The 27,118-nt window shown below is 36.9% G+C and overlaps 1 protein-coding gene across 6 annotated transcripts in view; it reads right to left on the bottom strand.

The window, feature by feature from the left end:
• DNAI7 (dynein axonemal intermediate chain 7) overlaps nucleotides 1–27,118 on the bottom strand; it is a 74,679-nt gene that overhangs the window by 21,113 nt on the left and 26,448 nt on the right. For all 6 annotated transcript variants that reach the window (XM_061205163.1, XM_061205168.1, XM_061205167.1 and 3 more), the window contains 3 exons: nucleotides 26,924–27,070; nucleotides 23,332–23,435; nucleotides 21,351–21,660 (listed from right to left, as the gene is read on the bottom strand). In XM_061205163.1, coding sequence (XP_061061146.1) covers nucleotides 21,351–21,660; nucleotides 23,332–23,435; nucleotides 26,924–27,070 — 561 coding nt within the window. The remainder of the gene's footprint in view (nucleotides 1–21,350; nucleotides 21,661–23,331; nucleotides 23,436–26,923; nucleotides 27,071–27,118) is intronic.

The following is a 27,118-nucleotide window of genomic DNA, read 5'->3' as shown; positions in this document are numbered from 1 at the left end:
AACATATTCCCAGCCTGTATTGGGCCCTCCCTAATGTACAATGTGCATCTGTGTTATACATTAGCCAGACATCCTCAAAGGTGGGAATGCCTGCCACAAAGATCAATGTTTTTATCCTTTCTTCTGATGTCGGCAAAGTAACTTCTTAGAAGGTTAGCATTCTTTCACAACTCTGTAAGGGGTCATGGTGATTTACTGCTCACTTTGTACACGCTTACCTGGATTATGTATCTTTGGTGAACTTTATGTAAAATGTCAGTGTGTGATTTTGATGTACAATCCTTTGTCTCGAAAATGTATATGACTGTGCCTTTGACTTCTAACAAGTGGAACAGTTCTCAGACCTTCTGAGAGTCTGTCTCCCAGGTTATAATTCTCAGTTTGGCTCAAATAAAATTCTATTTTTTCTTCTTAACTTGATTGTTAACTGAATTTTTGTCAACAAAGGTAAGTCTTAAAAGACAAGTAGATGTTAGGTAAAGTGGATGAGGATGACAGGAGGAAGGGAATTTCACAAGGACAGAATAGCAAGTGGAGTGTCATAGAGGCTTATCATGAACTGTCCCTTTTTAAAAAGAAAAAAATAAAAGGAAATATATTGTTTCATTTTCAATCAGGAAAGGAATGTGTGTTCAGTACTTATTTATTGAAAATTCAAACAATATAGAAGTGTAAAGAGAATAAAAAATCACTGATAGTATACCATCATCCCATCCTTCTCACACTCCCTCCCCCTGGCTCCAAGAAAGCCACTGTTTGGATAAGCAGGCTGCCAGATTTTCTTCTACGATTTCACAAATAAGTATTTTTTTCCCTTACAAAAACAGAACCCTATTGCAAATATAGTTTTGTATCTTGAAAAAAATATCTTAACAATGCATCTTAGGTATTTTCCCATATAAAAGTATATACGTTCTAGTCCAAGACGGCGACATAGGAGTATCCCGAAGCCACCTCCTCCCACAAACACACTAAATCTATAGCTGCATATGGAACAATTTTCTCTGAAAAAAACCCGAAAACTAGCTGAGTGACTCCTACACATCGGGTGAATGGGAAAAAGCCCATATGAAGCAGGTAGGAGAGGCTAAGACACAATCTTACCATAAACCCACCCCTGTACAGCAAATCACAATCAGGAGGGAACTTACAAACACGAGCTTCTCCCTGAGGAACAAAGAGTTTGAACTCCACATCAGGCCTCAACTTTTAAGACTTGCACCTGAGAAACTAGCCCCCAAAACATCTAGCTTTGAAAGTCAAGAGGGCTTGCTTCCACCAGGCCCAGAGGCTATGCAAACTGAGAAGCAGTTTTTAAAGGGCCCCTGTGTGCAGACTCACCTGCCCCAGGGCCCAGGGCAGAGGTGGCCAACTGAAAAGCAACCTGACTTTCTATGAAAGAGGCTTATTTGATTATCTTAAAGCGTAGGCCTGAGGGGCAGGCATCTACTATTTTACACACAGCTAGGGGCCTACTGAATTACTCTCCAAAAACAAGAGGCCAGCAGGTACCATATCTTTGTTCTCTCCTTCTATTTTGGTCCAGATCACCAGGATCTCCCAAAAAGGAGCTTGTATCACCCCGGGGACACCTCTTGCTCACCTGTCTCTGGTGGCCGGTGGGGCTCACATTCACAGGTCCCACAGGACTGAAACAAATGAAGAAAGAGTTTTTAACTGGCTACCACCCCCAGGGCACAGCAGAGAGGCGACAGACCCAGGGGCTCAGTCTTTCTGTGAAAGAGGCCTATTAGCTTATCTTCATAGCTGTGGCTTGAGGGGTAGGCTTCTAACTGAACACACATCTAAGGACCCACTGTAATCCTCCCTAGAGACCTCAGAAGGAAGGCACTATCTCTCTTGAGCACCAGTGTTTCCCAAGGGAAGCTTGTACATGTGTCTGGTGCCCTGGTTTTTACATTTGGTACCCTGGTTTTTCTGGCTGCTGCCCAGGGCCTGGCCCTTGATTGCCTGGTTCTGGTGGCCAGCAGAGCTTGTATTCATGAGTTCAACAGGATGGTAGCAAAGAAAGAAACAGTTCTTAACTGGCTATCACCTCAAGGCTCAGCTCAGAGGGAGCAGAAAATCCCAGAAGACTATCTCCCAGTCCTCCTCTGAAAGATGCATACTTGTATACTTTAAAATTTGTCGCTTGAAGGTCTGGCTTCCAATCAGCCTGGACCTAGGTGCTGACTGAGCTTCCTTTTGGGACACTGACAGGTCTTGGCACACCCTCAACTACTGGGAGCTACTAAAAATAAAGTAGGTGCTTGGACAATCACAAAGAATTGAGAGACAACCAAGGCAGTGTTGAAGGACATATTTCATCTCCTACACTAGACTACTTCAATACTGGGAGAGATGGCTGTTTTATCTAACCAATACAGAGAGTCAAGAAAAGTGAAGAAACAGACGAATATATTCTAAGCAAAAGAACAAGATAAAACCTCAGAAAAAGACCTTAATGAAACAGGTGAGTGATTTACCTGATAAAGATCTCAGAATAATGGTCGTAGAGATGCTAACTGAGCCTAGGAGAAGAATAAAGGAACATACTGAGAATTTCAACAAAGATAAAATATAAGAAAGTATCAAATAGAAGTCACAGAGCCAAAGAATACAATAACTGAACTGAAAAGTACAATAGAGAAATTCAATAGCAGATTAGATAAAGCTGGAAAAAACGATCTGAGAACTCACAGACAAGGCAGTAGAACTCACCCAAGCAAAAAGAAAAATGAAAAATAGCTTAAGAGACTTATGGAACAACATCAAGCAGACCAACATTTGCATTATGGGGGTCCCAGAAGGAGAGGAGAGAGACAAAGGGGCAGAAAACTTATTTGAAGAAATAATGGATGAAAACTTCCCAACCTGGGGAAGGAAACAGACATTCAGATCCAGGAAGCCCAGAGAGTACCAAAAAAGATAAATTCAAAGAAGCCCACACCAAGACATTTTATAATTAAAGTGTTAAAAGTTAAAGACAAGGAAGAATCTTAAAAACAGCAGGAGAAAAGCAACTTGTTACATACAGGGAACCCCCATAAGATTACCAGTATATTTTTCAGCAGAAAATTTGCAGGCCAGAAGGGAGTGGCATAATGTATTCAATGAGCTAAAAGAAAAAAAAAACACACAAAAACTGAAGCAAGAATACTCTACCCATCAGTGTTTTCATACAGAATTGAAGAACAGAAAAAGAGTTTTCCAGACAAGCAAAAGCTAAAGGAGTTCATCACCACTAGACCAACCTTACAAGAGATGTTAAAGGGACTTCTTTAAACTGAAATGAAAGGGTGCTAATCAGTAACAGGAAAACATATGAAAGTATAAAGAAAAATATATGTAAAATTCAGAATAATGTAAAAATGGTGGGTTAATCACTTATAAAGCTAGTATGAATGTTAAAAGACAAAGTAGTAAAAATAAATATAACTACAATATTTTGTTGAGAATAACACAAGATAAAAATATGTAAATTATGACATCAAAAACATAAAATGTGGTGGGGGGTAAAAGTGTAGAGCTTTAGAATACATTCAAACTTAAATTGTTATCAATTTAAAATAGATTGTTATAAATATAAGTTGTTTTCTGTAAGTCTCGTGGTAACCACAAAGCAAAAACCTATTGTAAATACACAAAAGACAAAGATAAAAGAATCTAAGCATACCAGTACAGAAAATCATCAAATCGCAAAGAAAGAGAACAGGAAAAGAAGAAAGGAACAGAGGAATTACAAAACATCCAGAAAACAATGACCACAATGGCAGTAAGTATAAACCTATCAATAAATACCTTAAATGTACATGGGGTAAATTCTCCAATCAAAAGACATAGACTGGCTGAATGGATAAAAACACAAGACCCAGCAATGTGCTGCCTGTAAAAGACTCACTTTAAATATAAAGACACACACAGACTGAAAGTGAAAGGATGAAAAGGGATATTCTATGCAAATAGAAACCAAAAAAAACCTGGGGCAGCTATACTTTTATCAGCAAAAATAGACTTTAAGAAAAAGAGTGTAATAAAAGACAAAGAAGGTCATTACATAATGATAAAGGAGTTAATCTAATAAAAGAATATAACATTTGTAAATATTCACACACCCAACATAGGAGCACCTAATATATATAGCAAACAGACATAAAGGGAGAAACAGAAAGCAATACAATAGTAGTAGGAGACTTTAACACCCTACTTTCATCAATGGATAGATCATCCAGACAGAAACCAATAAGAAAACATTGGCCTTAAGCAACACATTAGACAAGATAGACTTAACAGACATATACAGAATATTTCATCCAAAAGCAACAGAATACCCTTCCTTCTCAAGTGCACATGGATCATTCTCCAGGGTAGATCATATGTTAGGCCACAGAACAAATCTTAATAAATTTAAGAAAACTGGAATCATATCAAGCATCTTTTCAGACAACAATGGTATGAAACTAGAAATCAATTACAAGAAAAAAACTAGAAAATTCACAAATATGTGGGGCTTAAACAACATGCTACTGGACAACCAATAGGTCAAAGAAGAAATCTAAAAAAATCTCAAGACAAATGAAAATGGAAATAAAATATACCAAAACTTATGGGATAAGGCAAAAGAGGTTGTAAGACAGAATTTCACAGCGATAAATGCCTACATCAAGAAACGAAAAAGATCTCAGATACACTACTTAACTTTACACCTCAAGAAACTAGAAGAAGAACAAATGAAGCCCAAAATTAGTAGAAGGAAGGAAATAACAAAGATCAGAGCAGAAATAAATGAAATAGAGACTAAAAAGACAATAAAAAGATCAATAAAACTAAGAGCTTTTTTTTTTGCAAAGATAAACAAAATTGACAAAGCTTTAGGTAGATTTACAAAGAAAAACCCTAACCCTAACTCCTAACCCGGGCCCTCCACCCAAACCCAAACCCCAAACCTAACCCCTGGCTCATACCTGTAACCTTACCTCTACTATAAACCGTAACTTAACCTTAACCAAAAAGCCATAAAATCATATTATCATATAACCATATAGCTATAGTCATAAACCATAACCATAAACCATAAACCTAACCATAACCAGAAATTGAAACCAGAACCATAATCCATAAATTATAACCAGCAACCGAAATCAGAACCACAAACCATAATTTATAACCAGAAACAATACACATAACCAGAAACCATATCCATAAGCCATCAACCATAACCATTAACTGTAACCATAACTAAAATATAAACCATAAATTATAAACCATATACTATAATCATAAACTCTAACCTTAACCCAGCCCCAGGTCAGCTCCCATACCAGCCCCAGCCCTAGCCTTAGTCCGCTAAACCAGCTGTCCCCAACCTTTCTGGCACCAGGGACCGGTTTCGTGGAAGACAATTTTTCCACGGACGGGAAGGGGGAGGGGGGAGGGGGGGATGGTTCAGGTGGTAATGCAAGCACTGGGGAGCAATGGCAAGAGGCAGATGAAGCCTGGTTTGCTTATCCGCCGCTCACCTCCTGCTGTGCAGCCGGTTCCTAACAGGCAGCAGACCAGTAGCAGTCCGTGGCCCGCGGGTTGGGGACCCCTGCTCTAAACCACTAACACCAACCCCAATCTAATCAAATCATACAAAGACATTATAAAAAGAAAACTACAGATCAACATTCCTTCTAAATATAGATGTAAGAATCCTTCACAAAATAATAGCAATATGAAACCAACAGCATACCGAAAAGATTATGCAACAAAAGCAAGTGTCCCTACACCAGAAATTCCAGGTTGTTAATATATTAAACCAAGCAATGTAATAGACTATTAAATTAAAACCATGTAATGTAATACATGACAATTACTGCGTGATCATGTAACTTGATGCAGAAAAAGCTTTAAACAAATGCCAGTGCAATTTCATCATATAAACACAAAAGTAGGAGGAAAGGGACATTCGTTCGATATGATACAAAGCATTAGACAAAACACACAGGAAGTATCATGCTCAATGTTGAGGACTGAAAGGTTTATCTCTGAATTCAGGAACAAGGCCACGGTGCTGGCTTTCACCATTGTTACAATATTGTACTGGAAATTCTACCCAGAGCAATGAGGAAAAACATAAAAGGCATCCACATATGAAAGGAGAAAGTAAAACCATGTCTATTCACAGACACAGATGACAGCATCTTACATATATGTTTCCAAAGAATCAACAGAAAAATTATTTGAGCTAGTCAACCAATATCAGCAAAGTTAGAGGACAAAATATCAATACACAAAAATCTGTTTATTTGTATGTACTAGCAATGAATATTCTCAAAAGGAATTTAAGAAGACAGTTACATTTTAAATAATGTCAACACCAATAAAATACTTAAGAATAGATTTAATCAAGGTGCAAGACTGTACACTGAAAATCATACAACATGGCTGAAAGAAATGAAAGAAAACCTAAATAATGTGAAGACATCCCATGGTGATGGAAAGACTTAATATTGTTAAGATGGCAATAGTACATAATGCGATCTACAGATTCAAAGTGATTCCTGTGAAAATTCCTGAAGGCCTTTGGGAAGAAATACACAAGCTTATCCTAACATTCATATGAAATTTCAAGGGACCCCAAAGAGCCAAAACAATCTCAAAAATCAAAGTTGGAGGCTCACTCTTCCCAATTTCAGATCTTAGTACACAGCAACAGAAAAAACATTGTGATACTGGCATAGAGATATACATATAGATCAGTGGAATTGAATGGAAAACAGAAATAAACACATCCATCTATAGTCAATTGATTTTTGACAAAGGCGGAAAACATTAAATTGGGGAAAGAATGATCTTGTCAACAGATGGTGCTAGGCAACTGGCTATCTGTGTACAGAGGGATGAAATGGGACTCTTACCTCATACCACATATAAAAATTAACTCAAAATAGACAAAAGGCTTAGTCAGCCCTCCATATATGTGGGTTCTGCATCCACAAATTCAACCAATTGTGGATCAAAAATATTCCAAAAAATAATTCTAGAAGGTTACAAAATGAAAAACTTGAATTTGCCTTGCTGGTAACTATTTACGTAGCATTTACATCGTATTTACAACTATTTATATAACATTTACATTGTATTAGATATTATAAGTAATCTTGAGATGATTTAAAGTATATGGGAATATGTGTGTAGGATATATGCAAATATTATGCTGTTTTATATAAGGGACTTGACCATCTGCGAATTTTGGTATCCACAGGGCAGTCCTGGAACCATTCCTTCATGGATACCGAGGAATGACTGTATAAACTCTAGAAGAAAACATGGTGATAAATCTTCATGACCTTGGATTTAGCAATGGTTTCTTAGATCTGACACCAAGGCACAGGCAATGAAAGAAAAAAAATAGATAAATTGGATTTCCTCAAAATTAAAAACTTTTGTGCACCAAAAGACACTATCCAGAAAGTGGAAAGACAGCCCACAGAATGGAAGAAAATATTTGCACATTTTAATACGTCTGGTAAAAAGTCTGTTAACCAGAATATATCAAGAACTTTTACAACTCATCAACAAAAAGACAAGCCAATTTTTTAAATGGACAAAGGACTTGAATAGACCCTTCTCCAGATGAGACATACACATGGTCCACAAGCACATGAAAAGATGTCAAATATCAAAACAGTAAAAATGGTGTGAGGCCATGGGCAATTATTAGGGTGGTAGCCTCTACAAAACTTCAAGGTGTTTGGATGAGGATAGCTGCAATGACAAGTGCCATGTGGTTAACGGAGGAGTATCTGATGAGTGATTTTAAGTCTGTTTGGTGCAAACAGATTAAGCTGGTTATAATTATTCCTCATAAGGATAATATAAGGGATGAATCCACTATGTAGTTTAAGGGGTTTAGGATTATTGTGATTTGTAGTATACCATAGCCACCAAGTTTGAGTAGTACAGCTGCAAGAACTACAGATCTGGCGGTGGGAATTCTACATGCCCCTTTGGCCGTCAGAGGTGTAATCTGTAAAGGGGCATTTTTTACTGTAAAAGCTATCATGCATGCTAATCAGGTGAAAATATTGAATCAAGAGTTAGATATTGTTTGGGCTCAGTACTGGATTATTAAAAAGTTTAGTGAACCTATAATATTTTGGATATATACTAGAGCAACTAGAAGTGGAAGAGATCATACTAGTGCATAAAATAAAAAGTAAATTCCTGCAGTGAGTAGTTCTGTTTGGTTTCCTCAGCGAGAGATAGTAATTAATGCTGGGACTAGTGTTTTTTCGAATAAGAATAGAATCAAATCAATCCTGTGGCAGTGAAAGTTATAATGAGGAATATCTGTAGCATAAATAATATAGTGATATATAGGGGCAGTGATTTGAGCTAGTGATTCTTTAGATAGGAGGAATTGGCTGGCTATGAGTATTAGTGATGAGTCATGTCAAAGTAAAAGTGCTGATAGAGAATCAGAGAAGATTAATGAAAAGTTAAGGCTGTTGTCATTAAATTGGTTAAGAAGGAATAAGCTAATAAGACAAGTAAACTGAAAGTGGTGGTATTAATTCAAATTATATATTTTTAATAATCATGTTAGTGGTATTAATATAATAGGTGGCATAATAATTTTTAAAATTGGAGAAGGTTGAGATCTTGTACATAATCAGTATCATAGCTGTTTGATACTATTACTAGCCGGGATAATCCTAGTGTGGCTTTGCAGGCTGTGAAAACTGGTAAGATGATGGGTATTATGCTAGCTAGAGGGAAATGGATGTTTAGCATTATTAGGGTTGCCATAATGAATAATGATATTATTCCTTCCAGAAATAGTAGGGAGGATATTAAGTGGAATTGGTATATTAATACTCCCTAAGGGAAACTGTAAATGCTAGAATAATATTTACATAGACGAAAGGAACTTGATAATCATGAATTTAATCATAATTTAATGAGTCAAAATAATTTGCTTTAATTTAAACTAATTACCATATTTGGTCCACTCTAACCCCTTTTGAGTCCACTTGTAGGCTAAACTTATTGCTAGCAGTGAAATTAGGAGTAGCGCTATAATGAGTATTGTTATTAGATTGTTTGTTTGGGACGCTCAGGGTAGGGGCAGAAGGGTCATTTCTAGGTCAAAGGGGAGAACCATAATGGACACTGTGAAAAATTTTATGAAAAAGGGTAGGCATGCTGATCCTATAGTGTCAAATCCATATTTGTAAGGACTAGATTTTTCTGTGTGTTTAGTTGGGGAAGTTAGAATGTGATAAATACAAATAATGAAGCTTTTTTGGATGATGTCTTGTCATCATTGATACATTGTTAGGATGTTGGTTAATAAGCCCAAGGATAATAAAAATGTTGAGTTTAAATGGAATCATATGACTAGACCAGATGTTCTGTGAGGGGCTGAGAGGGCTCCTGTAAGAGGTCAGGGGCTGGGATTTACTATATGGAATGCATGGGTTTGGTGGGTCATTATGTGTCATTGTGTAAGTAGAGGCTTACTAGCAGGGTGCATACGTAAGCTTGAATAAGGGCTGCTGCAAATTCAAGGATCGTGAGTAGAATGAGAATAACAAATGTAATGAAGGCTGTGGTAGTGATAATGCTTACTAGGGCCAGGGTTGCCCCTTCAATTAAAGAAATTAATAAATGGCCAGCTGTGATATTAGTCATTAGTCATACAGCTAGGGCCATTGGTTGGACAAATAAGCCAACAGTTTCAATAATTACTAGCACAGGGATAAGAGAAATTGGTGTTCCTTGTGGTAGAAAGTGGGCTAGAGATGCTTTTGTTTTATGGTGGAAGCATAATTACAGCTCCTGCTCATAAAGGGATTGCTATTCCCAAATGTATTGCAAGTTGTGTGGTGGGTGTAATGAATCTGGTTAAGAGACCACTATTTACACTATAAACAAAAATTACCTCAAAATGGATTAAACATTTGAACATAGATCTGAAACCAGAGAACTCCTAAAAGAAAACATAGGTGGGGTAAATTCCTTGACATCAGTCTTGGCGATGATTTTTTGGATTTGACACCAAAAGCAAATATAACAAAAGCAAAAATAAACAAGTGGGACAACATTGAACTAGAAAGCTTCTGCACAGCAGAAGAAACAACTGACAAAATGAAAAGGCAACCTACCAAATGTGAGAAAATATTTGCAAATCAAATATCTGATAAGAGGTTAATATTCAAAATGCATAAAGAACTCATACAACTCAATAGCAAAAATGGGGCTTCCCTGGTGGTGCAGTGGTTAAGAATCCGCCTGCCAATGCAGGGGACACGGGTTTGATCTCTGGTCCGGGAGGGTCCCACATGCCATGGAGCAAATAAGCCCGTGCGTCACAACTACTGAGCCTGCGCTCTGAAGCCTGCAAGCCACAACTACTGAGCCCGCATGCCTGGAGCCTGTGCTCTGCAACAACAGAAGCCACCACACTGAGAAGCCTGCGCACTGCAATGAGGAGTGGTCCCTGCTCGCCGCAACTAGAGAAAGCCCACGCACAGCAATGAGGACCCAATGCAGCCAAAAAAAAAAAAAAAAAGCAAAAACACCCAACATTCCAAATAAAAAATGGGCAGAGGATATGAATAGACATTTTGCAAAAGAAGACATACAGATGGCCAAAAGGCACATGAAAATGTGCTCAACATCACTAGTCATCAGGGAAATGCAAATCAAAACCACAATGAAATATCACCTGTTAGAATAGCTATTATCAAAAAGACAAGAAATAAGTGCTGGTGAGAATGTGGAGAAAAGGGAATCCTTGTGCACTGTTGGTGGGAATGTAAACTGGTGCAGCCACTATGGAAAACATTATGGAGTTTCCTCAAAAAAATTAAAAATAAAACTACCATATGATCCAGCAATTCCACTTTTGGGTATTTATCTGAAGGAAACAAAAATACTAACTCGAAAAGATGTATGCACCTCCATGTTCATTGCAGCACTATTCACAATAGCCAAGACATGGAAGCAATGTAAGAGTTCATCAATGGATGAATGGATAAAGAAAACGTGATATATAGAGATAATGGAATAATATTCAGCCATAAAAAATAAGGAAATCTTGCCATTTGAGACCACATGGTGGACCCTGAGGGCATTATGCTATGTGAAATGTCAGACAGAGAAAGACAAATACCATATGATCTCACTTTTTTGTGGAATCTAAAAAAAAAAAAAGTGAACTCAGCTACAGAGAACAGATTGGTGGTTGTCAGCCTCAGGGGTGGAGGTGGACAAAATGGGTGAAGGTGGCCAAAAGGCACAAACCTCCGGTTATAAATAAATAAATTCTTGGGTTGAAATGTACACCATGGTGACTATAGTCAATAATACTGTATTTTATATTTGAAAGTTGTTAAGAGAGATCTTAAAAGTTCTCATCACAAGACAAGAATTGCAGGGCTTCCCTGGTGGCGCAGTGGTTGAGAATCTGCCTGCCAATGCAGAGGACACGGGTTCGAGCCCTGGTCTGGGAAGATCCCACATGCCACGGAGCAACTGGGCCCGTGAGCCACAATTACTGAGTCTGCGCGTCTGGAGCCTGTGCTCCGCAACAAGAGAGGCCGCGATGGTGAGAGGCCCGCGCACCGCGATGAAGAGTGGTCCCCACTTGCCACAACTAGAGAAAGCCCTCGCACAGAAACGAAGATCCAACACAGTCATAAATAAATAAGTAAATAAATAAAAAAGAACGTGAATTTCTTAAAAAAAAAAAAAAGTTAGCCGTTTCTTCTGCATTAAATCATGTCATCAACAGCATTCAAAGATAGTCAACTTTCCTACCATTAAAAAAAAAAAAAAAAAGAAAAGAAAAGAATTGCAGCTATGTGTGATGACGAATGTTAACTCGACTTATTATGGAGATTATTTCACAGTATATAGAAATATCAAGTCATTGTGTTGTATACCTGAAACTAATATAATGCTGTATGTCAAGTATATCTCAATAAAAGTTTTTTTAATTAAAAAAAGGATATAAAATCTATATCATCATTTTGAAAGGCTACTACTTGACTGAATATTTTATAATCTGTGGACTATATTTGCTAATATAAAAAAACTTCAATGAACATTGTAGCATTCATTTTAATTTACTTGTCCTATTATTTCATAATAATAAATCACTAAAATTAAAATCACTAATAGGTACATTTACATAGTGCCAAATTTCCCTTAAGATTGTACAATTTTTTTTAAAAACAGTATGTGAAAATGCCTGCAGCCTCTCATGCTCAATCTGATAAGAAGTGATACAATGTCGGTTCTAATTTGATTATTTATTTGGTTATTTTTTCATATTTTTATTGACTAGTTGCATTTCTCTTCTCATCTGTCTACTCAAGTCCTTTGCTTAATTTTATATTAGGAAATTGTCTTACCAATTTGTATGAGTTCTTTTTTTTTTTTTTAATACAGCAGGTTCTTATAAGTCACCAATTTTATACACATCAGTGTATACATACCAATCCCAATCGCCCAATTCATCACACCACCAGCACCACACCCCACCCGTTTTCCCCCCTTGGTGTCCATACATTTGTGCTCTACATCTGTGTCTCAATTTCTACCCTAAAAACCAGTTCATCGGTACCATTTTTCCAGGTTCCACATATATGCGTTAATATAAAATATTTGTTTTTCTCTTTCTGACTTACTTCACTCTGTATGACAGTCTCTAGATCCATCCACATCTCAACAGATGACCCAATTTCATTCCTTTTTATGGCTGAGTAATAATCCATTGTATATATGTACCACATCTTCTTTATCCATTTGTCGGTCGATGGGCATTTAGGTTGCTTCCATGACCTGGCTATTGTAAATAGTGCTGCAATGAACATAGGGGTGCATGTGTCTTTTTGAATTATCGTTTCCTCTGGGTATATACCCAGTAGTGGGATTGCTGGATGATATGGTAATTCTATTTTTAGTTTTTTAGGAACCTCCATACTGTTCTCCATAATGGCTGTATCAATTTACATTCCCACCAGCAGTGCAAGATGGTTCCCTTTTCTCCACACCCTCTCCAGCATTTGTTGTTTGTAGATTTTCTGATGATGCCCATTCTAATGGGTGTGAGGTGATACCTCATTGTAGTTTTGATTTGCATTTCTCTAATAATTAGTGACGTTGAGCAGCTTTTCATGTGCTTCTTGGCCACCTGTATGTCTTCTTTGGAGAAATGTCTATCTAGGTCTTCTGCCCATTTTTGGATTGGGTTGTTTGTTTTTTTAATATTGAGCTGCATGAGCTGTTTATATATTTTGGAGATTAATCCTTTGTCTGTTGATTCATTTGCAAATATTTTCTCCCATTCTGAGGGCTGTCTTTTTGTCTTGTTTATGGTTTCCTTTGCTGTGCAAAAGCTTTTAAGTTTCATTAGGTCCCATTTGTTTATTTTTGTTTTTATTTCCATTACTCTAGGAGGTGGATCAAAAAAGATCTTGCTGTGATTTATGTCAAAGAGTGTTCTTCCTATGTTTTCCTCTAAGAGTTTTATACTGTCCAGTCTTACATTTAGGTCTCGAATCCATTTTGAGTTTATTTTTGTGTATGGTGTTAGGGAGTGTTCTAATTTTAGTCTTTTACATGTAGCTGTCCAGTTTTCCCAGCACCATTTATTGAAGAGACTGTCTTTTCTCCATTGTACATCCTTGCCTCCTTTGTCACAGATTAGTTGACCATAGGTGCGTGGGTTTATCTCTGGGCTTTCTATCTTGTTCCATTGATCCATGTTTCTGTTTTTGTGCCAGTACCATATTGTCTTGATTACTGTAGCTTTGTAGTATAGTCTGAAGTCAGGGAGCCTGATTCCTCCAGCTCCGTTTTTTTCCCTCAAGACTGCTTTGGCTATTTGGAGTCTTTTGTGTCTCCACACAAATTTTAAGATTTTTTGTTCTAGTTCCATAAAAAATGCCATTGGTAATTTGATAGGGATTGCATTGAATCTGTAGATTGCTTTGGGTAGTACAGTCATTTTCACAATGTTGATTCTTCCAATCCAAGAACATGGTATATCTCTCCATCTGTTGGTATCATCTTTAATTTCTTTCATCAATGTCTTATAGTTTTCTGCATACAGGTCTTTTGTCTCCCTAGGTAGGTTGATTCCTAGGTATTTTACTCTTTTTGTTGCAATGGTAAATGGGAGTGTTTCCTTAATTTCTCTTTCAGAGTTTTCATCATTAGTGTGTAGGAATGCAAGAGATTTCTGTGCATTAATTTTGTATCCTGCAACTTTAGCAAATTCATTGATTAGCTCTAGTAGTTTTCTGGTGGCATCTTTAGGATTCTCTATGTATAGTATCATGTCATCTGCCGTGATGACATGTTTTATTTCTTCTTTTCCAATTTGTATTCCTTTTACTTCTTCTTTTCCAATTTGTATTCCTTTTCTTTCTTTTTCTTCTCTGACTGCCGTGGCTAGGACTTCAAAAACTATGCTGAATAATAGTGGTGAGAGTGGACATCCTTGTCTTGTTCCTGATCTTAGAGGAAATGCTTTCAGTTTTTCACCATTGAGAATGATGTTTGCTGTGGGTTTGTCGTATATGGCCTTTATTATGTTGAGATAGGTTCCCTCTATGCCCTCTTTCTGGAGAGTTTTTATCATAAATGGGTGTTGAATTTTGTCAAAAGCTTTTTCTGCATCTATTGAGATGATCATATGGTTTTTCTTCTTCAATTTGTTAATATGGTGTATCACATTGATTGATTTGCACATATTGAAGAATCCTTGCATCCCTGGGATAAATCCCACTTGATCATGGTGTATGATCCTTTTAATGTGTTGTTGGATTCTGTTTGCTAGTATTTTGTTGAGGATTTTTGCATCTATATTCATCAGTGATATTGGTCTGTAATTTTCTTTTTTTATAGTATCTTTGTCTGGTTTTGGTATCAGGGTGATGGTGGCCTCATAGAATGAGTTTGGGAGTGTTCCTTCCTCTGCAATTTTTTGGAAGAGTTTGAGAAGGATGGGTGTTAGCTCTTCTCTAAATGTTTGATAGAATTCACCTGTGAAGCCATCTGGTCCTGGACTTTGGTTTGTTGGAAGATTTTTAATCACAGTTTCAATTTCATTACTTGTGATTGGTCTGTTCATATTTTCTATTTCTTCCTGGTTCAGTCTTGGAAGGTTATACCTTTCTAAGAATTTGTGCATTTCTTCCAGGTTGTCTATTTTATTGGCATAGAGTTGCTTGTAGTCATGTCTTAGGATGCTTTGTATTTCTGCGGTGTCTGTTGTAACTTCTCCCTTTTCATTTCTAATTTTATTGATTTGAGTCCTCTCCCTGTTTTTCTTGATGAGTCTGGCTAATGGTTTATCAATTTTGTGTATATTCTCAAAGAATCAGCTTTTAGTTTTATTGATTTTTGCTATTGTTTTCTCTGTTTCTATTTCATTTATTTCTGCACTGATCTTTATGATTTCTTTCCTTCTGCTAACTTTGGGTTTTGTTTGTTCTTCTTTCTCTAGTTTCTTTAGGTGTAAGGTTAGATTGTTTATTTGAGATTTTTCTTGTTTCTTGAGGTAGGCTTGTATAGCTATAAACTTCCCTGTTAGAACTGCTTTTGCTGCATCCCATAGGTTTTGGATCGTCGTGTTTTCATTGTCATTTATCTCTAGGTATTTTTTGATTTCCCCTTTGACTTCTTCAGTGATCTCTTCGTTATTTAGTAATGTATTGTTTAGCCTCCATGTGTTTGTATTTTTTACGTTTTTTCCCCTGTAATTCATTTCTGATCTCATAGCATTGTGGTCAGAAAAGATGCTTGATATGATTTCAATTTTCTTAAATTTACTGAGGCTTGATTTGTGACCCAAGATGTGATCTATCCTGGAGAACGTTCTGTGCGCACTTGGGAAGAAAGTGTAATCTGTTGTTTTTGGATGGAATGTCCTATAAATATCAATTAAATCTATCTGGTCTGTTGTGTCATTTAAAGCCTCTGTTTCCTTATTTATTTTCATTTTGGATGATCTGTCCATTGGTGTAAGTGAGGTGTTAAAGTCCCCCACTATTATTGTGTTACTGTTGATTTCCCCTTTTATAGCTGTTAGCAGTTGCCTTATGTATTGAGGTGCTCCTATGTTGGGTGCATATATATTTATAATTGTTATATCTTCTTCTTGGATTGATCCCTTGATCATTATGTAGTGTCCTTCCTTGTCTCTTGTAGCATTCTTTATTTTAAAGTCTATTTTATCTGATATGAGTATTGCTACTCCAGCTTTCTTTTGATTTCCATTTGCATGGAATATCTCTTTCCATCCCCTCACTTTCAGTCTGTATGTGTCCCTAGGTCTGAAGTTGGTCTCTTGTAGACAGCATATATATGGGTCTTGTTTTTGTATCCATTCAGCAAGCCTGTGTCTTTTGGTTGGAGCATTTAATCCATTCACGTTTAAGGTAATTATCTATATCTATGTTCCTATGACCATTTCCTTAATTGTTTTGGGTTTGTTTTTGTAGGTCCTTTTCTTCTCTTGTGTTTTCCACTTAGAGAAGTTCCTTTAGCATTTGTTGTAGAGCTGGTTTGGTGGTGCTGAATTCTCTTAGCTTTTGCTTGTCTGTAAAGCTTTTGATTTCTCCATTGAATCTGAATGAGATCCTTGCCGGGTAGAGTAATCTTGGTTGTAGGTTCTTCCCTTTCATCACTTTAAGTATATCATGCCACTCCCTTCTGGCTTGTAGAGTTTCTGCTGAGAAATCAGCTGTTACCCTTATGGGGATTCCCTTGTGTGTTATTTGTTGTTTTGCCCTTGCTGCTTTTAATATTTGTTCTTTGTATTTAATTTTTGATAGTTTGATTAATATGTGTCTTGGCGTGTTTCTCCTTGGGTTTATCCTGTATGGGACTCTCTGCGCTTCCTGGACTTGGGTGGCTATTTCCTTTCCCGTGTTAGGGAAGTTTTAGACTATAATCTCTTCAAATACTTTCTTGGGTCCTTTCTCTCTCTCTCCTCCTTCTGGGACCCCTAAAATGCGAATGTTGTTGTGTTTAATGTTGTCCCAGAGGTCTCTTAGGCCGTCTTCATTTCTTTTCATTCTTTTTTCTTTATTCTGTTCCGCAGCAGTGAATTCCACCATTCTGTCTTCCAGGTTACTTATCCGTTCTTCTGCCTCAGTTATTCTGCTATTGATTCCTTCTAGTGTAGTTTTCATTTCAGTTATTGTATTGTTCATCTCCGTTTGTTTGTTCTTTAATTCTTCTAGGTCTTTGTTCAACATTTCTTGCATCTTCTCAATCTTTGCCTTCATTCTTTTTCCGAGGTCCTGGATCATCTTCACTATCATTATTCTGAATTCTTTTTCTGGAAGGTTGCCTATCTCCACTTCATTTAGTTGTTTTTCTGCAGTTTTATCTTGTTCCTTCATCTGGTACATAGCCCTCTGCCATTTCATCTTGTCTATCTTTCTGTGAATGTGGTTTTTGTTCCACAGGCTGCAGGACTGTAGTTCTTCTTGCTTCTCGAGGGCAACCTTTTTATAATAAAGGACAGGGACTTCCCTGCCAGTCCAGTGGTTGGGAATTCACGATTCCACTGCAGGGGGTGTGGGTTCAATCCCTGGTCAGGGAACTAGGGTCCCCCATGCTGTGTGGTGCAGCCTTTTCCCTCAGCGGCATCACCTCCCGGCAGGTCCTGAGGAGACCAGGTTCCTGTCAGAGAGAAATGGACCCCACGATGTCCCAAAGCTGAAGCCCCAGCGGGTCCTGAGGAGACGGGGCTCCTGTCAGCTGTGCCCGGAGCCAAGTCCGCAGCTATGAGTTTTTTATATTAGGATACTAACCATTTGTTTTATATGTTTAAATATTTTTCCCAGTCCATTGTCTTTCAAGTTTGTTTACAATGAGGTTTATTTGGCTATACAAATGTTTGAATTCATAATCTCCTTTTCTTGTACGGTTTTGGTTTTGATGCACTAATAAGTAAGAAGGACCTTCTTAGTAAATATGATAAAATAACTTGCCTACATTGTCTTCAAATACTTTTATTATTTTATGAGTTTTTGATTAGTTTTTTTTATATTTAAAAAATATAAAATCTGGTTTTTTTTTTTAGTCTGTAGAGGGAAGTATGAATGCAAATTTATTTTATTTCATATCTTAGCTAGCGGTCCCAGTGCCAATCATTATATTAAACTCATCCTTTCCTTTGTGTTCTGGAACTTCTTTTACATAGATATTGGATTTCCTACTTCTTTCCATCATTTATTTTACTTTTTTTCCCCATAAGTTCCACCAAGTTATCTTTATCCCCTTCTTTTGAACTGCTGACTCTCTTTATAAATACAACGATTTTTTTTTTTTTTTTTTGCCACTCCGCTTGCGGGATCTTAGCTCCCCGACCAGGGATGGAACCCGTGGCCCCTGCAGTGGGAGCGCAGAGTCCTAACCACTGGACCGCCAGGGAAGTCCCTCCACTGATTTTTGCTCCCTGAAGCCTACTCACATTTACAAAATATGCTCTGTTCAAAATTAGTGACAAGTGGAGGCCCAGCTGACAATTGTTTCCATCAGCTCTCTTTCCTTTCCTCCCCAGCTTAGCAGGGCAAGTGGTTCTGAGGTGGTGGATTGATTCTTCACTCTCTGCAGTTTACTGCCACTGCCTCCCCGCTGCCCCAACAATCCTTTCAGCACAGGAGATGGCTTTTCCCACCTGCCTCGGTACACTTAGGCACCACTATGGGATTCTTCTGCTTCTGTGGAAATCATCCCTACTTCAGCATTACTCACGTTAACTTTTCAGAATGCCGTGGGGGTTTTGGAAGGATGGGAGAGCACACATCCATAAGCATAAGCATCTACACACATGCCTGTTTGGTGTGATGAGAGGACTGGTTCCTGGAAATAGGGGTGCTAACTAAATTAAGTTTAGTCTCATCTGCTAGGCAATTTTCTCTTTTTCAATCCCCTGATAACAAAGTTCTGCCAGCCAGGTTCCTCCATGTACCATTCACACAATTCTCAGTCAAGCTTCCCAGGCTGTGGTGAAGTTTCATAGGGTAAAACTATTTCTGCTATATTACTAATTGTCTGATCTTTACTCTGGGTTTCCTAGGCTACTTATTTGAGAAGAGCTTCAGTATTCCATAAAATATGCATTACCATTCAGTAAAATGCTTTTCCTTGACGTACTTTTGTGGCATTATCAACATTAGCATTGGTATACCTGTAGTCATCATTATAAATTGAAATGGTTCAATAAAACATTAAAGAATAATAGAAAAAAAAAACAGATATAGTTAAACACGTTGGAAAGGGCCATTTAACTGAGGAAAGCTTAGCTTGGTAACTTTGAGCTCACCAGCTGAGAGTAAAGGAAATGACTTCTTACTCTAATAGATGACGGACCTGGAGAAAAATATATAACTGCACTGTTTGATATTATAGTGAATTCACATGCTGATGTATTTAATATAAAACTATTTTTTGGTAGTTTTATACACAGAACTATAATGAGTCATTACTGCATAAGGCTGCTTTAACTGAGACATACATGCATAAGGAAGAATTGCTTTAGCCATCTAAATTCAAGTAATATTTCAAATTATACGTTTTCTAATTACTGTTTCATAACTTTTAAATTAGTAATGGCAAATTCTTAGGTAAACTGTTGACGGGTTTTTCATAAAATATGATCAAGGAACTTGAGGAGCAGAAGTTATTCAATATTTTTTATCAGATCAAGACCAAACATTTTTAGATACTCTTTTCATACAACAATTTTGATAGTTTTTAATTTGTTCTTTGTTTTCATGAATTTTCAGTCAAAAATCCTGCCAAATTTTATTGTAAGTTTATGGGTCTTCATTTTATTTTCTACTGCATGTTTAAATAATGTAACATCCAGCACCCATTTACTCATTCTTTATTTTCCCCCCCTTAGAAATCAGTGTGTCACTTCCACTCACATCTTACTAGCTAAAGCAAGTCACATGGTCACCCCTAATTTCAAGGGGGCGAGCAGTGTAATTCTTTCCTTCCTGTCCAGGAAAGGGAAGAAAACTGGAAATACTGTTGAACTCTAGTAATGCTACCACGCTACCTGAGAGGGAAAATGAATTTTTTCATTATAAAAGCTACCAGATTGCTCAAAAAACATTCCTTTAAAAGTGACAAATTTTTAAAGAAGAACCAATCACTTATTTCCCACCTCTGTGAAATATCAGCTATATACAGGTCTCTGGGTTCTCCTCCCCTTATGCCTTTTTAATTTTTTCATCATTGTAATCACACTCTAAATACTGTTCTTTGTACTGACCATCATGTCTTATCCATTTTTTATATTGCTGCAGAATCATTATAATTTTTGATTCTGGTGGAATCAAATGGAATTTTTCAATTAAATATGTTCTTAGAATATCTAATAATCCTTATTCTGATTTCAAATTTGTATTCAATTTAATTCTTAACCCTCACCTGTGTTTAAAGAAAACAAACCAATAAACCAATACACTTCATATCTTAAGTACCTGTAGGAAAACCTGGTCCTTCCTAAAATGCAAATGGTCCATGGCCAAACAAAAAGCTGCTCAGTTCTGAGAAAGTATTAATAAATTCTAAAGAGACAATTTATTCTACCTTAATAAGTAAGTAGCTTGAAAATCCTGGAAATAGAAAGAAAAAGAGAACAGAAACCAACTAACAGAATATGATTATTAAATTGCTCAACTAACATATTATTATATCTAAAGATGTCAAATTTTAAGAGAGTACAACAGTTTAAAAAATATCAGTTTTTACTTCATATAATTCTTTCTTACAAAACCAAAAGCTGAGGAAGTAAGAGTAATGTAAGATAATCCTTCAGTTTGTGAAAGTACTTATCACAAGTTCCCTTAAGTGAGTTTGAAATATAATAAATACGCACAAATTAAATTGCTTCAAAGCTTTTCGGGAGTGAACCTAAAATAAAAATTAGCAATTCCTGTCCTCAACTTTAGGATGTAGAAGCAACAGGCTCAACTATGAATAGTGGCTATGAATAGAAGGCAAGAAAAAAACACACACACACAAAACTGAGCCATTGGCAAGAAAGTAGCTTTCAGTTTCTAGTTGTTTAGGAAAAAATCTTGAGAATGCATCAAGGGAATCTATAACACCTGTTACATGAAGAAAAAATGTACATTTAAAATGTCTTAGGGAATTCCCTGGCAGTCCAGTGGTTAGGACTCCACGCTTCCACTGCAGGGGGCACAGGTTTGATCTCTGGTTGGGGAACTAAGATCCCACATGTTGCACGGCACAGCCAAAAAGATTAAAATTTAAAAAAATGCAATTAAATTCTTATTTAAAAAAAATAAGTGTCTTACCGTTTGTCCTTCAATACCACCTTGTTCGTCAACTTTTGTTTCTTCCTCATGAACTGAGTTAGACTCATTTTCTTGTTCTTTATGCTCTTCTTGGAGATCTTTGCTGACTGCTGCTTCTACACTCTTAACTTCATCTTTGCCAAAGTAAGTTACCATGGACGTGTGTTCTTGTGGTGCTGTTGGAACAGGGCCTAATGGCGTGACATGATCATAGTGAGTATGTAGGAGTCGTAGAGCAATGTCAGATGTTGCTAATATCCTTGGAATTTCAAATCCAATTTGTGTCTCAGAGAATCTGATACTTCTGTACCTGTTAATTAATTTAACAAAAAGGATGAGGCTCTAGAAAATTCTATATCTGTTGTAAATTTATACATAAGCAGTATTTCTCTCCACTTTAATTTCGCCACAGTTTTGAGTCCTGACCCACACTTGCTTTCTTTGCAGCATTTGGATCCAGTTACTGATGTTACCTTCTCAAAACTCTCTCTTGGGATCCATGACTCCATACTCTTCTCCTCCATCTCTGGCAGCTCCTTCTCTGTTTCCTTTGTATGGTCTCCTTCCTAAGCATCCCTTAAACGTTGATGTTACTTGACTCTCCATCCCGAGCCCTTCTTTCTTCTCCCTCTACATACTCTCTCTGGATATTATTATTTCTATGACTTCAATTATTATTTATATTATCAGGAGTGTTTAACATGAGTTCTATGTTTCCTAGGGGAAGAAGCATCCCTGAATGAACTTTAAAAGGTCCAAAAATGCCCTTACATATGTGTGAGCATATGTAATAAAGTTCATAAGAGTCTATGACTCCCCAAAAGTTAAGAACTATCAATCTGTATGACTCTGCAAAATATGTCTCCAACTCAGATTTCTCTCAATGCTTTCAGACAGTTGCACTTTGATGTGTCATAGGTACTTCAAACTCAACAAGTCCGACACTGAGCTCATCATACTGACCACCCCCTGCTCTCTCACCATCACCATCAAAGTAAAACAAAACTTGTTCTGCTTCCACTATTCCTTATCTTAGTAAAAGATACCATCTAATTCTCTTCTTAAGCCTGGGTAGTTAATACAGGGATATTCATTTTACTTTTCTTCTTTTAAAATTATATAGATTAATTTCCTTCATCCTTCTGGATATAACATATTTTACAATGAAAAAGGTTATATTAATATATTGACTCTGATTTAAACCACAGAGCATTTTGTAGCAAATGTAACTTGGAAAATACTTTGTTCCTTACTTTTACTAAATATCAGAAATAAAGTCCAATACTTTCCACTGTCACAGGACTAGTCTTTTCAGAGTTGGGACCAGAACCTAGGCCTCCTAACTTTTATTCAGATCATTTTTTCCTAAAACTTGCTGCCATACTAACTCAATTATTTTGAAATGTTTGAGATAAAGCAGCAACCAAGTGATCGTGAATTTATCATTATCTCTATCATTCCTCAGAATATTACTTTGTTGAAAATAATCGGGGAAACATCACTTAAATTATCTAAAAAATAATAAATATGAAAAGTATTCTTTTTTGAAAGTATTAACAGTTCACAAAAGATAAATTTTTTAAAAGTTTCAGATTGCCATGTAGAAAGCACCTACCACTTCTACTTTTTGGTGGGGAGGGAGGTTAAGTGGGTGAAAAGAAGAGGAAGACCCTGATATTTAGTCAGTGTATATTTGAGCTAGACACCACACTATGTATGACCTTTACATGTGTTAACATTTAATCCTCAGCCCAATCCTATTAAGTTAAGTGGTATAATCATCATTTTACTGTTGATATACTGAGGCATAACAAGGCTAAGTAACTTGCCTAAGATAAATGGCAGGTCTCTGAGTCAAACCCCAGTTGGCTGACTTTCTAACATGGGTTTTTATAAGTATGCCATGCTGTAATGCAACAGGCATCTGCCTGGTCATGTGACTATAATGTCTTCAGACCTACAGTATCACCCATGGGAATACCTTGGATTCTTCTTGAGGTTTGCCCATACATATAGAGTAACATTTTCATCCCGGATGATTTTTTCCATGTTTCCACTGTCCAGATCTGCTAAAGTACTAGCTTGCTGTAAGAGAAAAAGAAAACATTATTAAGCTTAGAGGCCTCATAAATTATGCAATTTAGATAAGTTACTTCATCACTTAGGTATTGGATTCCCTTCAATATTGAAAGAGTAATTTGGGGACTTCCCTGGTGGCGCAGTGGTTAAGAATCCGCCTGCCAATGCAGGGGACACGGGTTTGATCCCTGTTCTGGGAAGATCCCACATGCCGAGGAGCAACTAAGCCTGTGCGCCACAACTACTGAGCCTGCATTCTAGAGCTCACGAGTCACAACTACTGAAGCCCGCGCGCCTAGAGCCGGTGCTCCTCAACAAGAGAAGCCACTGCAATGAGAAGCCCGCGCACTGCAACAAAGAGTAGCCCCCGCTCGCCGCCAACTAGAGAAAGTCCACGCACAGCAACGAAGACCCAACACAGCCCAAAAATAAATAATAATAAAAAAAGAAACCTTGAAAAAAAATAAAAATAAAAGAGTAATTTGGGTAAAAATAAGGTTCAGTCAAAATAACAAAGAATTGTTTTAAAAAATTCTCTAAACGATAAAAACATATCTACTCAATTAAATGTGCTCCCCATTTTCTACTCAGTTTCTGTTACGGTGTCTAAGGATTGAAGTTGCTCCTGTATTCCCAGGTAGCACTTGTGGATTACTCTTAGGTTACCCTTTTCAATTTTAACATTATTGTGACTTTTCATTTTAACTATATGCATGCTTCTTTATCCTTACCTTATTAAAATGTAGATTATGCTATTGCAAAAGTTAGCCTATTTCTGAACATACCAAGTTTAGAAAACAAAATATCCAGATGAGTCATGTGTTTTACTAGTGCAATACTTGATAATCAACATTAAACACACGATTTAAGGATGTTCTTAAGAATTCTTTTATAAAGACTAACATAGCTTGATGCCTATTGCTTAAGATATTAGCTCTTTCAAAGGGCTTAAGTAAGTCAATATGTATTTGGTTCCTATAATGTAAAAATTTAAATGTACTGGGAGTTGAATTTATTGCTCTTTTTTTTTTAAGTGATTGTTCTGGGAATTCCCTGGTGGTCCAGTGGTTAGGACTCTATACTTCCATTTCACGGGGCACAGGTTCGATCCCTGGTGGGGGAACTAAGATCCTGCAAGCTGTGCCAGTGTGGCCAAAAAAGAAAAAAAAGAAAAGAAAAAAAAAAAAGAAATAAAAGTGATTGTTCTCCCACACTTTTCTTTTCTGTGACATTAACTTTTTGAAGTGTCCAGGATAGTTGCCTTGTAGAACTGTTCCACATTGTGAATTTATCTAGCTGTTTCCTCATGGTTTAACTTGCTTCTCTATTCCCTTTATTTTTTGTACACTGGAAGTTAGGTCTAGGTAGGTTTAATCAGATTAGATGAACAATTTTCGGCAAGAAGGCACAATAGGTAATGTTGTGTTCCTCACATTGCATCCTATCAGGAGGCATATGATGTCCTACTGTTAACAATGTGGACTTGATCACTTAGTTAACGTGGTGACTACCCCTATCTCCCCTTGCAAAGTACATTTATCCTAGTCAGTAAGTAATCTGTGGTCTAATATTTTGGCACTATGAGAATAATGTGTTCCTAAACTTTTCGCCTACTTATTGAGGTAGCCATTGATGATCCTTATCAATTATTACATTGGGGATTGAAAAATGGTTATTATCTTACTGATCATTCCTTCCACATTCATCAGGTGGTATTCTTCCGTAAAGAACTGTTCTCTCTACCCGCCACTCCACTTTCCCCTTTCCATTTTGGAATGTCACTATAGACTCATGAATTTTTATTTTATTCAAGGTTCTTTAATCCAGAGGTCCTCAACCTTGTTGGCACCAGGGACCGGTTTCGTGGAACACAATTTCTCCACGGACTGGGGTGGTGGGGGGGAATGGTTCAGGCGGTAATGTGAGCGATGGGAAGCAATGGGGAGCGGCAGATGAAGCTTCCCTCGCTCACGCACCACTTACCTCCTGCTGTGCGGCCCCGTTCCTAACAGGCCACGGACCAGTACCGGTCCTCGACCTGGGAGTTGGGGACGCCTGCTATAATCAATTATAGTCATTATTCTTTCTGATATTCAAATTATCCCCAACTTGACCAGTGGGAGCTTCTTTTAGTCCTGTCTCTTTGGCTACGACTCCATTAGTTTTTGAGTATTTACTTGTTTTCTAGCACAAGATAACTCAAACTCATCTTTCAATAACAACCTTATCTTTCACTTTCTCTGCCCCAAACTCGAATCAGCCATTTACCACAATTAGACCGCGTTCCTTTTTATGGAATAAAAAGAAATCTGGTTCATACTGATACTTCCATTACAAATTTAACATTACGGTATTTTTTTCTAATCTTCTTTTCTTCTATATATCTTTTTTCTTTTAGAATAAAAATCTTGATTACTAATAATTATAATACATTTCCTTACTGGCTTTTTCTTACAATATAGATAAAATAGCTGCAAAATTATAATATGAATATTACTGCCAAGAATAAACTTAACAATAAGCCTTCCTTACAGTTTTTTTTTTTAATTAATTAATTAATTTATTTATTTATTTTTGGCTGTGTTGGGTCTTCATTTCTGTGCAAGGGCCTTCTCTAGTTGTGGCAAGCGGGGGCCACTCTTCATCGCGGTGCGCGGGCCTCTCACTGTCGCGGCCTCTCTTGTTGCGGAGCTCAGGCTCCAGACGTGCAGGCTCAGTAATTGTGGCTCATGGGCCTAGTTGCTCCGCGGCATGTGGGATCTTCCCAGACCAGGGCTTGAACCCGTGTCCTCTGCATTAGCAGGCAGACTCTCAACCACTGCGCCACCAGGGAAGCCCTACAGGTCTTTTTATAATTAGAACATATTCTACCAAGCCTATAAAGGTGATTGTGTTCTAGACCAAAAGAAACCAAGAGAGAAAACAGCCAAAAGCAAGGTGTGACCTTACATTGTTTTCTGATTTAAAAAACAAAACAAAACAAAAACAGCTATAAAAGATATTCATGGAATATTAGGGAAAATTTAAATATGGACTGGATATTGGAATATATTATGGAATTATTAATTTTCTTAGGTATAACAATGGCTCTATAATTATTTGAATATTATCATTAGTACTAAGACATTTGGGAAAAATAGAGTGACTACCAGTAATTGTAATCTTGTGTCAACTGATTTATCTAGAGTGTATAGCTAACATACAAGGTTTTGTGAATTTATTTTCATAAAGGTCCTGGTAAACTTTAGCAAGTATAAGAAAAAAAAATCTAGACTTTAGCTACACTGATAATGTTTCATTTCTTTAAAAATAAAATATTCACAGTTGTTAAATCTGGATAAATACATGTGCCTTAAGTTGTTCTACTGACTTTTCCATAACCTTTTAAATCTTCAAAAAAAATAAAGGACACTGGACTTTAAAAACTGTATAATATAAAATCTTAACTCTTACTAAAGTCAATAATAACATATAAAGCAAAATATCACACTTACTCTGAGAAGTATTTCTGTGGCTATGTTAAACTTAAGATGAAGGAGCTCCTGCAGTTCTAGAATTGATCCTTGGTACTGTATTATATTTTTCTCTTGCAAATCATATGATGGAGTTTCCAATAAAATTAACTTCAATTTCTCAATCAACTATAAGTAAAAGTAAAACTATAAAGTAAAAATTTACGATTAAAGTAA

This window comes from Eubalaena glacialis, chromosome 11 (genome assembly GCF_028564815.1).
Source record: "Eubalaena glacialis isolate mEubGla1 chromosome 11, mEubGla1.1.hap2.+ XY, whole genome shotgun sequence".
Lineage (NCBI taxonomy): Eukaryota > Metazoa > Chordata > Mammalia > Artiodactyla > Balaenidae > Eubalaena > Eubalaena glacialis.
Note: the sequence above shows the minus strand (reverse complement) of the source record. Positions and strands in the feature narration are given on the sequence as shown.